Here is an 18,766-nt window from a genome sequence, read left to right on the forward strand (position 1 = left end):
CTGGGCGTGGTGGCACACACCTTTAATCCTAGCTACTTGGGAAGCTGAGGCATGAGAATCACTTGAGCCAGGAGGCAGAGGTTATAATGAGCCGAGATCACACCACGGCACTCCTGCCTGGGTGACACAGTAAGACTCTGTCTCAAAAAAATAAAGTCCTAAAGAGAAGCATAAGACATGAGAATACATACATACATGCATACATACAAATTGTTGCAAGTCCAAAGAAGAAAACAAACATCATGTGAAACAGGAAGGAAACAATAAAGAGGTCCTATTTAAGATAAGTTGTACAGGGAGAACTGTGTTGAGAAGGCAACGTTTAAACTGAGGGCTGAAGAATGAGGAGTAGAGAAGGAGCTTTCCAGGAAGACAGAACATACAGACAAAGACCTTAAGGGAGGAAAGAGATGAGAATGTTTTGAGGAAGGAAAATGGCTAATGTGACGGGAACACAGTGGGTGAAGAAGAAGAAAAAAACAACTCTAAACTGGGATTTCTCCAACTAATGTATATACAGGAAAGGCTTCTTCAGTGTTCTGGATAATAATTCAGTATAGCAAGAGTTTTAGAACAACAAAAGAGTTACCAGCCTTAAAATTATTTCCATCCTCCATACTTTTAACAAAACTTTACATATTTTTAAAATCTAGAATTATTGCCTAAGATATACCCAATTTCTTCTTTTCTATGAAACTGCCTACCTTCTCTCAAATTTCAGAAATTACTTTAAAGCCTTAAAAGAATGAGTCCTAAATACATATTTGGCAATCTTATTCTAATCTCTTCCCCTTAGAAATTTACAAGTGTTAAGAAATTTCAAAATATTCCTGGGATCTCAAAAAAAAAAAAAAGCAAAAAGAAGTATGTTACTATTACCTTAAGAAAGAACCTCTTGTCAGTTCTTGCTGGATTGTATGAAGCAAGGTATGCAGCAATTAGAATAAACTTGGAGTAATATGGAAGTTCCACATGAGTATGTGCTGAGAGACCTATATAACAAAACACTTTGATGAAGTATTTATTAGGGTACCATTGGGTTTTAAGTATCTCTTCTCACTTAACTTTTGATTTCCATATGGTATTCTCTTGTCAAAATGACTTACTTCCTTACCTTAAAAAGTACCATAATGATGGCCACTGTGATGATGAACATTAATGACAGGCTTTACTCAATCTATTACTTTTGTTTGGCTCCTCTCATTTTGAAGTCTAAATGCTAGCGTTCTTCCCCTCAAGGCCATGCTCTCCATTAAACTTTCCCTGATGTTCCCCTAACACACCAAAATAAAAAAACTTATTTCTACTATGAATTCCTACTCTGAGTATTCCCACATAACATGATGCCTTATATTAATAGTTAACTGTACAAACTGAGTATACTTTGTTTGAAATGCTTGGGACCAGAAGTGTTTTGGATTTTTTCAGATTTTAGAATACTTATATATACCAGTTGAATATCCCTAAATTCTGAAAAATCAAATAAAACAAGCATTTCCTCTGAGCTCATGTCAGCACTCAGAAAGTTTTGGAGCATTTTCTATTTGGAAGTTTTGGATTCAAAATGCTTAGCCCTGTACATAAATCACACCCCTTAGTAAACAATACTAAGTTGAAGGAGCTATGTCTAACATTCTTCTGTATCTCTACACTGCCTTGCACATAGGAAATAACTGCTGAATGGATAAATCAGGCAAGTAGCACTAATTCTTAAGGAAAGGGAAGGAATCTGATATTTACTGAAAATCTACTATGTGTCAGATACTGTTAGGTGCTTTGCTGAAGCATCACTTTGAATCTCTGCAATAACAATACTAAATATTCTTCCCATATTACAAATGAAAAATTGAGCTGGGTTCAAGGTCAAACAGAAAGTAGTACAAACCAATTATTACAGATTTTTTTTTCTATTCTGGCATCTATCTCTTTTCCTAAAAACACACAACTAGAAGTCACTTGTAAAGCATCTGGAGCATTTAAAAATAAAAAAATACAAAACAGCATTTTAACACCACTATTGCATACATTTTCTTTAACCATCAGCCACTGACCTTTTTTAAAAAAATAACAATATTTTCAATATTTGCTTATTTTTAAAGTAAAATTAGTTCTGTTTAATATTTGGCATAAATCCAAAGAAGCAGTTTTCTTAGAGAAAAAAAAAGCACAAAGCTTTCAAAACATAATCACCAAAGTGCATACCCTAAACTGATTAACATAAAATTACACTTTATTCCATAAAACTCATGAAATATAAACATGAGATAAAACTGTCATATAATTAGATTGCTTTAACAAAAGCATTTAAAGAAATAGAAATTGCTTGATTTTCATGACTTAATCCAATATTTAGAAAATAAAAAACTGGTATCTCAACCTTATTTCCTCCCATTAGAGCTTCAGTTAAAGAAAAATCATTAATCAAAATATCATTATAGCTTAAAAAGTAAATTCTCTTTTATAATACTATTTCCTGACTGAATGCTCCTTAGTATTAACTTTAGTATCTTGATAATTAGTCAAAGAAGCATCTCTGGTAACTGACTCAATACTTCCTTTGATACCTTTCAGTTGCCCCAGATCTGTGTCATCTTTCTGCAGCTTTTCCCACTGGGAACTGAAAGCAAATAGAAGAGCAAAAATGGATTAAAAATATAAAATCAATATGCTGTACTTAAAACAGAGCCCTAGAAAAACTAAATTTTTAAATTTATTCACAAAATAGAAAAGAAAAATATGTACATGCAATATACATGTTTGTACCTGTACAAAATAATTCAATGTATATAAAGCAAAAGCCAGATGTTAACTATTTAATAATCTCTCTTACTATGATTACCGTGGTAGCTATCAAAAAACATCAACCAGGCCGGGTATGGTGGCTCATGCCTGTAATCTCAGCACTTTGGGAGGCCAATGAGGGAGAATCACATGAGGCCAGGAGTTTGAGTCCAGCCTAGGCAACATGGTAAAACCGCATCTCTACTAAAAATACAAAAATTAGCTGGGCATGGTGGCACATGCCTGTATTCCCAGCTACTTGGGTGGCTGAGGCACGAGAATCACTTGAATCTGGGAAGTGAATGCTGCAGTGAGCTGAGGCTGTGCCACTGCACTCCAGCCTGGGTGACAGAGTGAGCCTCTATCCAATCAATCAATCAATCAATCAATCAATCCACCAACATTCAGTAAAACTCCCAATGTTCTAGTTAGCATATTAGATAAAATTGTCATATACTATTTCTAAATTCTATAGCAATTTCTCAGAGTAGGTCTCACACCAGAAAACTGAGGCCCAGAGGTTAAGTTACCCAAGGATACTTAGCCAGTCAATAGTGGAGCTATGAGTCAAATCCTTGTAGGATGCTTGCAAAGTTCATGGTATTTTAATGGCCCCATCCTGGCCTTACTTGCAATTAAAACTATTAAACAACCAAAACGCTATTAAGAATATGAAGTGATTATCATATGACAAATTGAATTTATAAAGCAACACATTATAGTATAATGAAAAATGAATGACCTAGGACAGTTCTAGCTGCATGAGTTTGAAAAAATGAATAGCTTTCTCATAAAAAAAAAAAAAAAAAAGGAAGTTCGATGCAAAGGCCCTCTCCAACTCTAAATCCCTTAAAAATAATGAGTTAATATACAGGGCTAATTTAAAAATAATCCTGGATTAGAACAATTAAATATTCAAAATCTTTATGAAGAACACAGTGGAAGAGATAAGGATGACTGTTGGCCTTCTTTGAGTATACTTCTTAAAAAATAGTTTTAGCTTTTGAAGTATTCTTTGATACCCATCTCTCACCTGCATATCAATCAACAAGTTTATTTTATTCTCTTTTCCTTCTTTTCCCATTTTTTAAGTTGTAATATTCCTACCTTGTCAGAATACATAATATTTACATACTATTCTTCTGCTCTTATTTCCACCTTAATTTTAGTTTTGAGGTAAACTTAATTACATTCAATGTTCAACATCAACCCTTTTGTTAGTTTCTCCAATCATCTCTTTTTTACATCAAGGTTGTCCTAAGAAATGCCTTATAAGTAGTGTCCTCTGAGTTCTTCCATGTTTAATATTGCTTCTCTCTAGCCTTGATAGTTGAATGACAGGTTGACTGAATATAAAATTATTTGGCTTACACCTTTTTTCCCCTTGAGTTTCTTGAAATTGTTGATCCATTTGTGGTCTTGCTTTTTTACTAATTCATTTTCCTTTTTAAGTGACTTATATTTTTTGCCTGAAAGTTCAGAGATTTTTTTTCTGTTATTTTTAAACTCTAAATGCTTTCCAAGAAGTCTGTATTCAGCTTACGCTGAATAATGGCCCTGCCTCTGCCTCCAAAGATATCAAAGTCCAAATCCCTAGAACCTGTGAATACATTCTTACAGGGTAAAAGGGACTTAGCAGATGTGACAGTCAAGGATCTTCAGATAGACATTACACTGCATTATCCAGACAGGCCCAAAATAGTCACAGGATCCTTCTAAGACGAAGACAAGTCAGAGAGAAGAGAAAACACTATACTTCTAGATTTTAGAAGATGGAGAATGGAACCATAAGCCAAGGAATGCAGGCAGCCTCTAGAAGCTAGAAAAGGCAAATAAACAGATTCTTCTCAAGAGCCTCTAGAAGGAAAGTCCTGTGGACCTGTTTTAGGCTTCTGACATACAAAATTATAACATGGTAATTATGTGTTGTGTTAAGTCCCTAAATTCCTGATAATTTTTTACAGTACAATATACAAGCACAGTTTCAGAATCGATGATTCTCGATTAATTGGGAAAATGAACTATTTTGATGTGTAAAGCTAGGTCTTCTATTTCTGAAATGTTTTCTTGGATTATAATTTTAGATCTTATTTCTAATCTATTGTTGTTTTCTGTTTTCAGGAACTCCAATTAAATATATGTTAAATCTTCTTTCTCTATCAGATTTGTCACATTTACCGGACAAAGAGGTAAGTGTCATATTTACCTCTTTTTTTAGTTTTGTTCTCTTGGTTATTTTTGGTCCTCTCCTCGATTTCCCTTATTATGTTCTCAGTTGAATCTGCTCTCCCTTTTTCATTTTCATTACTAACTACTATTGCCTGAACTCCGCTCTTGAGTTCGATCAACTTTTATTTCACATTCCCTGTTCTTTGTCCATTTATTCTGAGTTACTAAATTTCAAACTTAAAGTATTCTTTACATACCTGAAAATGCTTTTTAAAAAAAATCTAAACCAAGTCAAGCTGTTGTACGGCAGTCTTCCTCTGCTCTGTTTTCAGTGTTAAGCGGGAAATTTTCATTAACTGAACTGTTTTTACTCACATTTTCTGTTTCTTCTTATAATACCTTTACATGGCTTTTCCATGTTGTCTCTTCTTCATTTTGAAATGCCTAATATTTGCCTGAAGCAGTAGTAACGCGTGATTCTATGAATGCAGGAGTTAAGGTTTTCAGGTGGTACAGATTACTACTTAATTCTAAAGCACTCCCTTCTGTAAAAATAATGAAGTCAAGTTTCTTTAATAAATGGTGCCATTCTGAAAAAGAGGGATTGGCTTAACTTCCGATTTTGTCATTTCTGTTGGGGGGACAAAAGGAATCTTTAATTTCTATCCTTTCTTTCCATTCTTTTCCTTCATTACCAACTCTCAAAAGAATATCACACCTATCTCAATCAACTATCTCTCCTCAAAACAGTACTTTCCGAAGACTATCATGCTAACTCTGGCCCCATATACTCTTAAAACAAAAAAATACAAAAAGTTAGACAAGTGTGGTGGCACAAGGCTATAGTCCCAGCTACTCTAGAGGGTGAGGTGGCTAGATCACCTGGGCCCAGGGAGGCTGAAGCTGCAATGAGCCATGATCTTGCCACTGTACTCCTCCAGCCTGGGCGACAAGAGTGGAACCCTATCTCAAAAAAAAAAAAATGCCACTTTGATTCTCCAGTAGCCACTGCTCTAATCTTTCCAGGCTCAGAACCGTTCACTACTTTCTCACTCAGGGTTGAACTCTTTCTGGCAACTGATTTTATTCATATTTCACCACTACTAGTCAACCTACCCCTTGTCCCAACAATCTTCTCTTTTCCTTTCAGTCTTTGACTTTTCACCTCAGCATGAGCTCCACAACTGGCCCTGCTGGTTTCAATTTTTACTTCACTACTGATACATAAAAATTGAAGTTTGTAGCAATCTCTAACTCATATTAATACAGCAGGCAAGGGTTACAGGTGGTTCTGTTGGCTGTCCTTATTGATATTATGGAGAGAATTGGATTTAGGTGGCCATAATTATCCTATGGGACTAGAAGTCCCTTCATTATTATGTAAGAATCATTTTAACATGCAAAAAAATTTTTCCTACCTTTAGAAGAAAACATCACAAGCTTTTCCATTCTATGACTTCAGAAAACTCTTATCAAATGAGTTTTTGTTATTAAAAAGGGAAAAGGAATAATAGTATCTTTGTAGTATTTCTGCTAATTAAGAAGCTACTAAATTTTTACCTGAATTACAGGCTATATCAGCTAATTATATTGACATCAAACAAAATTATTAAGGAAAAGTAGTTAGTGATACAGTAAGGCATTCATGAGAGAAAAACAGTAAAAAAATGACTATAAAGAAAAGCAGGTAGTGTTTATGTGTTTAAGTTTCCTATACTGATTTGGAATCTGGACTTAATCTAATATCTATAAGATATTTTATTATTCACAATCATTTTCAGATATATTATTTAAATCTTCTAAGGATTGTTAGAAGAGGAAGCCAAGGCCTAGAGGTTTTAGGACTTGCTAAGATCACACATGGCAGACAATGGCTAAGCTAGAAATCAAAATCATGTTCTTCTCATGCACTAGGTGCCACCATGTCTCTCCCGAGACGCTTCACTACTAAGAAATTTTAATAATAGACAAATGTCAATTTATGATGGTTCATCTCTTTTATAATCAAATTTTCTTTATATCATTCAAATATCTAGAATAAATATGAGAAGGCTAGTACTGACGTTCCTATAACTTTCTAGGTTAAAAAAAAAAAAAGCTTTGTTTCAAATTGTGTAACAATGGAGTCAGTTGAGCTAAAAACCTTGACAAATAGAGCCCGGGAAGGATATGAAGAAAATTCTCATGAATAATGCTTGATAAAAGAACTATCACAAAAACCTGAAAAGACCATAACCTTGCACAAAGGCAACCATAACCTTATACAAAAATCCTGTGAGGATGTCTGCCCAGCAACTGCCTGTCCATCTCTGAACTGGTACCACCTTTGTTATTGAACCTTGTCGCCATGAATAATTACCTTAAAACAATTATGTAATTCTCCTCATTCTTCCTTTAAAAACCTTTGTCTCCCTTTACTTCCCTGAATATGCAGCATGTACATCTCCACTATAATGCCTATCCTCAAAGAGATACCATTTTCTTTTAGAGTCCCTCTCTGCTATTTATGTTGACATATTGAAGTGAGACCTGCAGAAAGATCACCTTCAGAAGGAATCAACAGTTCTTAGAACTGGCATATAGTACTTACTTGAGCTCTTTGAACTTTCTGCTTCCACGGCTCACCTTTTCTGCCCTCATGAGCCTCCCACTTTTTGATGGAAGCTCTTGAATTCATTCAGGATCTGATTAAGGCCACTTTAAGAAAGGGTCTTACAATCCTCTTGGGATAATAATAACTTTCTGGCTTTTCTGGCAGTCTCTTTCTGGCATAAGGACAAGCGTCCTTCTGGTTTGAATACTCTGGTTACTATAAAATTTGTGTTCTATCTGTGAAATATGTCTTTTCCAGCGAATTCACTTCTGGTTCTACATGCCAAATTTAGTATTTTGTTTAATCTGCATACCTGGGTTTAAAATTTTTGTAAATTTTACCTTGGTTTCATTTTGGTGTGGTAACACATATCCATAAATAATTTAGCTCTTTTCTCTTGCTTATTTCTAAGAATCTACAAAAAGCAAAAATAATCATTCTAGATGGTGGGCACAGGATGGCTAATTAAAAGCCACTACGATGTCACCAACATCTAAAATACTGGTCCAAACACCTAATATTCCCTGATAAGATTTATAGGATTTTCTTTGCTCTTGAGTGATTAAAAAAAAAAAAAAAATGGGGCCGGGCGCGGTGGCTCAAGCCTGTAATCCCAGTACTTTGGGAGGCCGAGGCAGGTGGATCACGAGGTCAAGAGATTGAGACCATCCTGGTCAACATGGTGAAACCCCATCTCTACTAAAAATACAAAAAATCAGCTGGGCATGGTGGCAGGTGCCTGTAATCCCAGCTACTCAGGAGGCTGAGGCAGGAGAATTGCCTGAACCCAGGAGGCGGAGGTTGCGGTGAGCCGAGATTGCGCCATTGCACTCCAGCCTGGGTAACATGAGCGAAACTCCGTCTCAAAAAAAAAAAAAAAAAAAAAAAAAAAATGGGATCCTCAAATGCTAAAGGCATGCTAAAACAATCTTCCTTTGGAGATTCCTGCCAGCTATATTATGGACCATTCTTGGGCATATTTTTTAATTGATGGGCAAATGGTTACAGAAGGTAGCTAGTCAGACATGAGCAGGACAGGCGAAGGTTCTCCCTACCCCACCAGGAATGTCAGGCAACCCTAGGGTGATGGGCAGCCTATTGTCACACTGTCTCTCTAATAATTGGTCACCGCTGGCACCATGCAAAGGCAGTCTCCCAATAGACAGAAACACCTGAAACTGGTGATCAGCAGCTTTCCAATAAGATCTCAGGAGTTGGGTGGGTAAGCTTAAGCATGTGCAGCAAGAGGCAAAATAGAGGCATATAACTAGTATATGACTTTCCAGGGACATTCCACTGGTAAGGGAAGAACACCTCAAGTGAGCATATGTACAAGGCCAGTAAACGCACTGCACATGCTCACCTCTCAAGGGCTAGCAGGCCACTGCCCACCACAAGGGAAGAATCAGAGAAGGGTCACAAGAATCCAGAAGTATGCCACCATATACAACTCTAAGTCAAAGGTCAATGGGGCACTTATCTTTCAAGTTGCCTGCTTGGCCTTCTTCCAAGTATACCTTCCTTCCTTTTGTTCTTGTTCTAAACCTTTTTAATAAACTTTCACTCCTATTCTAAAACTTGCCTGTCTCTCCTTGTACCTTGTGCTTCCTTGGTAGAATTCTTTCTTCTGGGAAGAAAAGAACTGAGGTTGCTGCAGGCCCAAATGAATTTGCCACTGGTAACAAAAGGACATCAAGGAAAATTTGGAGCACAATGGCCATTATTTGAAATCTTTAAACTTATTAAAAAACTGTGACCAAGTAAAGAATTAAAATATGTAGAGCATTCTAATTTCTCTACCTCTCTATTTTTTTCTTGCCTACTTTGAATCTAGTCACTTTTTCTGCTGGTATTGAGATAAACTTGCCACTATGGCATTCCAGCAAAGAAAGAAAGGGGGAAAAAATCTTAGAGTGCTTTCAAATTATTGTTATACAAATTATATCAGCTCCATGGCAACTGACAACCTAGACATTTCCTGGAAATGTAAATTTAGGTTTGCCTTACTAACAATTGCTTTGAGTGATGGAACAGTTAATTAAAGAATTGATGTTCTAAAAGAAAAGAAGTGGTAAATGTTTCATCTCATGTATTTAAACTTGGATAATTTAGCTAATATTGATTGTGCAACTTTTTGTACAATGACAAAATAATTAACTGAGAAGTTAATCTAAAATAAAAAGAAATAAATATTTCTAAAAATTAGGCTCTCAGATCAAAGAGGTTAAAATCTTGAGCTCAGAGCAATAATATAAAATGTCTCTGTCTGGCATAAAAAATGTTTTGTCTGCCATGCAAGAACTAGAAAAAGCTAAAACAAACAAACAAACAAACAAAAAACACCCTGCTAAAATGCTTCCCCATCCACACTGACCAGTCAAGCAAACCAGACCAATAAACAAAAGAAAAATGTGTTACTAATTCTAGGATACTTGGAGATGTTTTTCTTATACAATTCAGCTAGTCCTATCTAAAATATAAACACTAGAATGTGTAAACCTAAACTTACTGGAAACTGAAAAAAGAATCAAAAGAAATGTTTTAAAAATCAAACTGCTATGGAAACTGCCTTATCCAAGAGAACAGGTCCCAATTTTATCAGAAATAGTGTTTGGCTCCAACTATGTTTTTATAAACCAGTGTGTATATGTGTTTGTGTTTATACATATATCCATGTGTTGTGTTATATGTTGTGTCTACATGGTAAAATCTGGCACAGTTGTCCAGAAATCCCTTAGGGAATTCTATTCAGATTGGCTTAAATAAGCAATAATAAAAACTGTTAAAGTATACAGTAATTAAACCAAATGACAAGTGACTTAAATGAACCTTTAATAAATAAGCTAGTTATCTGGGAAAGGCACAGAAAGGGAAACCCTGGCTGCATTAATGGGGATTCTCTACAGATACAAATTTCCCCCATCAAAGAAGACTTTACAGGCCATTTTCAAAATACGTCAAAAAATATTTTGAGGTAAAACACTTTTACTTCCTTTGGTGTTCTGCTATTTGATATGTGATTCTATATCAGAGTTGAGTTGGAATTTGGTTTCTTACTGACACAAAAAGTCTGTTTTGTCATCTTATGATCTATCTGCTTTAATGTTAATGCTGGTCAGTGGTGCCTAAGCTCCAAAAAGGAGGGGCTATGTCTGGCCTCCCTTCCTCTCATGGCCAGGAATAGTTTTTCTGGTTTCTTCTGGGTCCCCTTTGCCCAGAGGGAGTCCATTTAGTTGGTTAGGGAACTTAGGATTTTTTTGTACAGTAGTTCAATAAATTAATTTTTTAAATATAAAAATAAATAAGCAAGCTGCTTTTAAACTTGTTGATAAAATAAACATAGAAATGTCTTCAGAATTGTCAGCATAGATTTTTGCTGGGATTTATGGGCCAGGTAGTTTTATATTTGTCTCTAATAGACAAGAGGTTTTAAGCTAAGGTATCAGGGTTTCACACAAAAGTATAAAACTATAAACTCAGCCTAAAAACAGAATAATCTTTGTTTCTGTATCTCTTTGATAATTAAGACTAATTTAATATTGTTTGTTTAATAAAAACAGCTATACCTCCAAAGTAATCAGAAAAATACCCACAACTTTAATTTTAAGGTTCTTACTTAGGTGAACACCTGATATTCACAAGCTATAAAAATGACTAACAGCAAAAAAGAGTCCTGGGCCAGATGGATTCACAGCCAAATTCTACCGGATATACAAAGAGGAGCTGGTACCATTCCTTCTGAAACTATTCCAAACAATACAAAAAGAAGGAGTCCTCTCTAACTCATTTTATGATACCAACATTATCCTAATACCAAAACCTGGCAGAGACACAACTAAAAAAGAAAATTTCAGGCCAATATCCGTGATGCAAAAATCTTCAATAACATACTGGCAAACCGAATCCAACAGTACCTCAAAAAGCTTATCCATCATGATTGAGTCAGCTTCATCCTGGGGATGTAAGGCTGGTTCAACATATGCAAATCTATAAACATAATCCATCACATAAAAAGAACCAAAGACAAAAACCACATGATTATCTCAATAAGATACAGAAAAGGCCTTTGACAAAATTCAACAGCCCATTATGCTAAAAACTCTCAATGAACTAGGTGTCGATGGAACATATTTCAAAATAATAAAAGCTATTTATGACACACCCATAGTCAATATCATACTGAATGGGCAAAAACTGGAAGCATTCCCTTTGAAATCTGGCACTAGACAAGGATGCCCTCTTTCACCACTCCTATTCAACATAGTATTGGAAGTTCTGGCCAGGGCAATCAGTCAAGAAAAAGAAACAAAGCGTATTCAATTAGGAAAAGAGTAAGTCAGATTGTCTATATTTGCAGATGAAATGATTATATATTTAGAAGACCCCATTGCCTCAGCCCAAAATCTCTTTAAGATGATAAGCAACTTCAGCAAAGTCTCAGGATACAAAATCAACGTGCAAAAATCACAAGCATTCCTATACACCAACAGCAGAAAAACAGAGAGCCAAATCATGAGCAAACTCCCATTCACAATTGCTGCAAAGAGAATAAAATACCTAGGAATACAACTAACAAAGGATGTGAAGGACCTCTTCAAGGAGAACTACAAAGCACTGCTCCAGAAAATAAGAGAGGACACAAACAGATGGAAAAACATTCCATGCTCATGGTTAGGAAGAATCAATATCGTGAAAACAGCCATAATGACCCAAGTATTTATAAATTCAATGCTATCCCCATCAAGCTACCATTGACCTCCTTCACAGAACTGGAAAAAAACACCTTAAACTTCATATGGAACCAAAAAAATGCCCACATAGCCAAGACAATCCTAAGTAAAATAAAACAAAGCTGGAGGCATCACAACACCTGACTTCAAACTATACTACAAGGCAACAGTAATCAAACAGCATGGTACTGGTACCAAACCAGATACATAGACCAATGGAATGGAACAGAGGTTTTGGAAGTAATGCCACACATCTACAACCATCTGATCTTTGACAAACCTGACAAAAATAAGCAATAGGGAAAGGATTCCCTGTTTAATAAATGGTGTGGGGAAAACTGGCTAAACATGTGCAGAAAGCTGAAATTGGGCCCCTTCCTTACACCTTATACAAAAATTAACTCCAGGTGGATTAAAGATTTAAACATAAGCCCTAACACCATAAAAACCCTAGAAGAAAACCTAGGCAATATTATTCAGGACACAGGCATAGGCAAGGACTTCATGACTAAAACACCAAAAGCAACGGTAACAGAAGCCAAAATAGACAAATGGGACCTAATTAAACTCCAGAGCTTTTGCACAGCAAAAGAAACAATAATTAGAGTGAACTGGCAACCAACAGGATGGGAAAAAATTTTTGCAAGCTACCCATCTGACAAAGGGCTAACATCCAGAATATACAAAGAACTTAAACAAATGTACAAGAAAAAAAAAAATCAAACAGTGGGCAAAGGATATCAACAGACATATCTCAAAAGAAGACATGTATGCAGCCAACAAACATGAAAAAGTACTCATCATCACTGGTCATTAGAGAAATGCAAATCAAAACCACATGGAGATACCATCTCACACCAGTCAGAATGCCAATCATCAAAAAATCTGAAGACAACAGATGCTGGAGAGGATGTGGAGAAATAGGAACACTTTTACACTGTTGGTGGGAGTGTAAGTTGGTTCAATCATTGTGGAAGACAGTGTGGCGATTCCTCAAGGATCTAGAAATAGACATACCATTTGACTCAGCAATCCCATTACTGGGTATATGCCCAAAGGATTAAAAATTGTTCTATTATAAAGACATATGCACACGTATTGTCACTGTGGCACTGTTTACAATAGCAAAGTCTTGGAACCGGCCTAAATGCCCATCAATGATAGACTGGAAAAAGAAAACGTGGCACATGTACCATGGACTATTATGCGGCCATAAAAAAGGGTGAGTTCATGTCCTTTGTGGGGACATGGATGAAGCTGGAAACCATCACTCTTAGCAAACTGACACAAGAACAGACAACCAAACACCACATGTTCTTACCCATAAGCAACTGTTGAACAATGAGAACACATGGACACAGGGAGGGGAACATCACTCACTGGGGCCTGTTGTGGGGGTGAGGGGCTAGGGGAGGGATAGCAGGGTGTCGGGGGATTGGGGAGGGATAACATTAGGAGAAATACCTAATATAGGTGGCGGGGGATGGATATAGCAAATCACTAATGGCAATGTATATACCTATGTAACAATCCTGCACGATCTGCACAGGTACCCCAGAACTTAAAGTATAATAATAATTTTAAAAAATGACAAACATGGAAATAGCTTGAACTAATGACTAGCCTTGCCTAATAACTCAGTTTTCATAAGTAATCTACTTATAACTGCTAAACATAAATAAATTAGGTAAACCTAAGTAGCATAAACATTTATAAATAGTTGAATTAAATAATACTCATTGAATGTCTGAATCACCTCCAAATAAGATGAAGTACTGAAACATAAATTACTAAACATAAGTTTGTTCTTGGCTTCTTAAAGCCTATAAAAAGACTACTACTAATACACATAAAAGTTAAAGAAACATTTGTAATCAATACATTATAGAGAAACATTTGTAAAATTATAAAATGGCTCTCGTCTATAAAAAACTGTTATGTGCAGTTCAGATATATACATGTATAATGTATTCAGATGAATACCTTATAGAGAAACATTTGTAAAATTATAAAATGGCTCTTATCTGTAAAAAACTGTTATGTGCATTTCAAACTTTCTTGCTTCCTTGGTTTTTACTAGCAATTAAGGTTACTAAAAGTAACCTTAACAATTCTAATTAACATATATAAGTTTGTACACAAAGTTTACCCCAAAAACTTGGAAGTGTTTTTAATGAGAATTCTTTTTTTAAAATTTTACTTTAAGTTCTGGGATACATGTGCAGAATGTGCAGGTTTGTTACATAGATATACATGTGCCATGGTGGTTTGCTACACCTATCACCCCCTCATCTAGGTTTTAAACCCTACATGCATTAAGTCGTTGTCCTAATGCTCTCCCTCCCCTTGCCCTCCACCCACAAAAGTCCCCAGTGTGTGCTTTTCCCCTTCCTGTGTCCATGTGTTCAAGTTTCCTTATGAGTGAGAACATGTAGTGTTTTCACTTACGAGTGAAAACATGTTACTTTGCTCAGAATAATGGCTTCCAGCTTCATTCATGTCCCCACAAAGGACATGAACTCATTCCTTTTTTATGGCTGCATAGTATTCCATGGTATATATGAGCCACATTTTCTTTATCCAGTCTATCACTGATGGGCATTTGGGTTGGTTCCAAATCTTTGTTATTGTAAATAGTGCTGCAATAAACATATGTGTGCATGTGTCTCTATAGAATGATTTATAATCCTTTGGGTATATAAATCCAGTAATGGGATCACTGGGTCAAATGGTATTTCTGGTTTTAGATCCTTGAAAAATCGCCACACTGTCTTCAACAATCATTGAACTAATTTACACTCTCACCAACAGTGTAAAATCATTCCTATGTCTCCACAGCCTCACCAGCATCTGTTGTTTCCTGACTTTTTAATGACTGCCATTTCTAACTGGTGTGAGATGTTATCTCATTGTGGTTTTGATTTTCATTTCTCTAATGACCAGGGATGATGAGCTTTTTTTCATGTTTGTTGGCTGCAAAATGTCTTCTTTGGAGAAGTGTCTGTTCATATCCTTCACCCACTCTTCGATGGGGTTGTTTTTTTCTTGTAAATTTGTTTAAATTCCTTGCAGATTTTGGATATTAGACCTTTGTCAGATGAATACATTGCAAAAATTTTCTCCTATTCTGTAGGCTGCTTGTTCACTCTGATGATAGTTTCTTTGGCTGTGCAGAAGCTCTTTAATTCGATCCCATTTGTCTATTTAGGCTTTTGATACAATTGCTTTTAGTGTTTTAGTCATGAAGTCTTTGCCCATGTCTATGTCCTGAATGGTACTGCCTAATTTTTCTTCTAGGGTTTTTATGGTTTTGGGACTTACATTGAAGTCTTTACTCCATTTTGAGTTAATTTTGTTTAACTTGTATGAAGGGGTCCAGTTTCTGTTTTCTGCATATGGTTAACCAGTTTTCCTAGCTCCATTTATTATGGTGCTTAACAATTCAAATTAACATATATTATTCTGCACACAAAGTGTACCCCAAAAAATAAAATCTGTTTTTAATGACAATTCTTAAAAAGCCAAAGAAAGGTGTTCTTCATTGAGAAAAAAAGAATAATTTTGTCTAAATTCTGAAGGTTACTTAAGGTTATTTCCAAAAGTAAATTCAAGATGAAAACAGAAACATGATAGAATGGAACCAGTAAGTAGGAGATACAGATGTGTAAAGTTAAGGGTATAAATATGTATTTTTGGTAAAAGAAGGTTAAAAAGAAAAGTGAATTTTTTTTTTTTAAGAGACAGGGTTTCATTATGTTGACCAGGCTGGTCCTGAACTCCTGGGCTCGAGCAATTCTGGCGTCTTGGCCTCCCAGAGTGCTAGAATTACATGTGTGAAGCACTACATCCAGTCAAAACAAGGATAAATTTGAGAAATAATTTTGTGTGGTAAATATGTTGTTCTAAACGTAGCTATTTAAACAGAGAAAGCATAAGACAAAACTAAAGATCTAAGCATGTCATAGATGGTTTATATAAGTCATAATAAGGTTTGTGAAGGGTAGATTTATTAAACAAATTTGTGTGTGATCAAGTTGGCTATAATTAGAAGGAAATTATTTTTAAGTCTTCCCAAAGATTGAACTCTGAGATAAATACATTTCTCAATATAAAACTAAAAATTTGGTCCACTACATTAGAAAAAAGCTGTGTGGTTTTTAAAAAATTTTTTCCTAAGAATTGATCTGCTTGTAGTAAAAATTAGAATAGGTTTTTATTTTGAATTCTGAAATCTGCTTTTTTAATAGCTATCTTCTAAACTGCAGGGGGTTTTTGTTGTTGTTTGTTTTTCTTCTGTTTTGCAGTCTTCATTTAATTTCAGGTTAGTAAATCTGTCTTCTTCCCTTAGAATGGTAATTTCATTTCTTGAGGTAGAATTTCACTCTTAAAGCTTCTCAGATTTATAGCTCAGAAGTTTAATGTTTGCTGTATCTTACTGCATGCCATACATGAATGCTTTCAACTCTTTCTCCCCTTGAGAAAGTACACCTTTCACCTTGACTGAGGTGATAACTCTCTCCTTTGACTTTGATATAACTTTGTTCCACTGATTATAATCTAACTCTAAAATGTTTATTTTGATGGCCTACAAAAGCAATGTTTTCCTTCAGTATAGCTTGATTCTGTACACTTGGCCTTTCTTAATGTGTCTGAATCACTCCATGTAATCAGGAAACTTCCCATGCTGTTACTAAAAGCCATGTATTTCCCTGCTCAAGGTACTAGTTTTCTTGTTTACACTCCATGTTGTGTACTCATAACCATGACCACACATTCTTCCTGTGTCTGATTAAATTCAAGTACTGTTTTCATCGGGTTCAACTTCCAGGTTATCTAAATGGGCTTGCTATAAGGAGAAGCAATCAGACGGCAAGAGGTTCTTCTCTACTTTTTTGGTAATTGGCCCAAAACCAAATATTTTGCATTTTATCAAGATAACTTTGTGTTGTCCTTACTAGTTTTTATTTTTATTTTTTTATTACTTAGGAAAATAGCTTTGAAAGGGTTAAGGTTTTTTAAATCCAGGTAACTTTCTATATTGCTTTCAAAGTCCTTTGGTTATCATTCTGGTTAAATGAATGAGTATTATTTTAGTGACCTGTAATCTTGTTTTGACCAGATGTTTAAACCTTGAATTCCCCAATATCAAAATTCTAAATTAAATATTTTTGACCCAGAACTAACTTTTGGATTTTCTAGTTAAGCCCTTGGAAGGCCTCAAGTTGCATATTTCTCACATTGTAAAGATATCAAATGATTAAATTTATTTTGTAAATGGTATAAGAAGCATTGCCAAATGGTAATACTGGATCTTCTTTCAGTTAGAGGTATGTGATTAATAACAATGTTTTAAAATTGTCTAAAAGTTAGAGATCTAATATGTCATCAAGTCATAATTGTGGTTATATATCATATACCACAAAAATAATCAAATTTCCTTGTCAATTTCTGATTATGGTAAACTTTCATCGAATTTTTAACCATAGCTATTCTAAGTCTCTGTCATCCTACAGTTATTGTTCTTATTTTTATCTAAAAGCATTTGCAATCAGATTTATAAAAAAAGATTCTAATAGTACTCTTAAATACATGTTTCTAGAAACTTAAAGATCAATGGATTAAATAAAAATCTATCAGAACTCTAATGAAGAAATGATAGGCTCATGAAACTGCTAATCAAGATCAAACAGAACAAAATTTAATTACATGAGACTGAATAACTGATGAAGATAATGTTAACATGATTTTTGTTTGAAATATTATGTTTTTTGCTTGTTTTTGTTTTCTAGGTTTAAGAAAATTTTCTCTCTAAAGCTACCTAGAGTTACAGTTTTACAAAATTGCTAACTAGCAATTGAGTAAAGTAAATTTGTGAACCAAGGTCAAGCATCTGCTTTTTCTCCTTATTTCATTCCTCTAAAATTCAAAAACTCTTCACGGGTATTTTTTTTCTTGGAAACATGCTATTTACTAAGTTCAATAAGAATTTGCTCTCTCTTTATAACAGAATATAACTGGAAACACTGGTTATATTACCAAGACTTTGATTATCATATCATATTAGAAAATGTGCACAGAATTGCCTGATTTCAAAGATTTTCCCAACCTTACAGTGAGTGAGTAAGCACTATACAAACTGGGATTGTCATATTACTATACATTTTACTTTGTATTTTCCTTTTTAAACTTTGCACTTGTTGGCTGTCAAATTTCTGCAGATGCTGGGTGCAGTACCTCACACCTGTAATCCCAGCACTTTGGGAGGCTGAGGCAGGTGGATTACATGATGTCAGGAGTTCGGGATCAGCCTGACCAACATGGGGAAACCCCGTCTCTACTAAAAATACAAAAATCAGCCGGGCATGGTAGTGCACGCCTATAATCCTAGCTATTTGAGAGGCTGAGGCAGGAGAATTGCTTCAACCTGGGAGGCAGAGGTTGCAGTGAGCTGAGATCGCATCATGGCACTCCAGCCTGGACAATAAGAGGGAAA

General features: G+C 35.3%; 1 protein-coding gene across 2 annotated transcripts in view; it reads right to left on the reverse strand.

Moving 5' to 3' along the window:
* ORC5 (origin recognition complex subunit 5) overlaps nt 1-18,766 on the reverse strand; it is a 92,445-nt gene that overhangs the window by 45,197 nt on the left and 28,482 nt on the right. For both annotated transcript variants that reach the window (XM_017506240.1, XM_017506241.2), the window contains 2 exons: nt 2,565-2,617; nt 880-992 (listed from right to left, as the gene is read on the reverse strand). In XM_017506240.1, coding sequence (XP_017361729.1) covers nt 880-992; nt 2,565-2,617 — 166 coding nt within the window. The remainder of the gene's footprint in view (nt 1-879; nt 993-2,564; nt 2,618-18,766) is intronic.

This window comes from Cebus imitator, unplaced genomic scaffold (genome assembly GCF_001604975.1).
Source record: "Cebus imitator isolate Cc_AM_T3 unplaced genomic scaffold, Cebus_imitator-1.0 Scaffold352, whole genome shotgun sequence".
Taxonomy (NCBI): Eukaryota; Metazoa; Chordata; class Mammalia; order Primates; family Cebidae; genus Cebus; species Cebus imitator.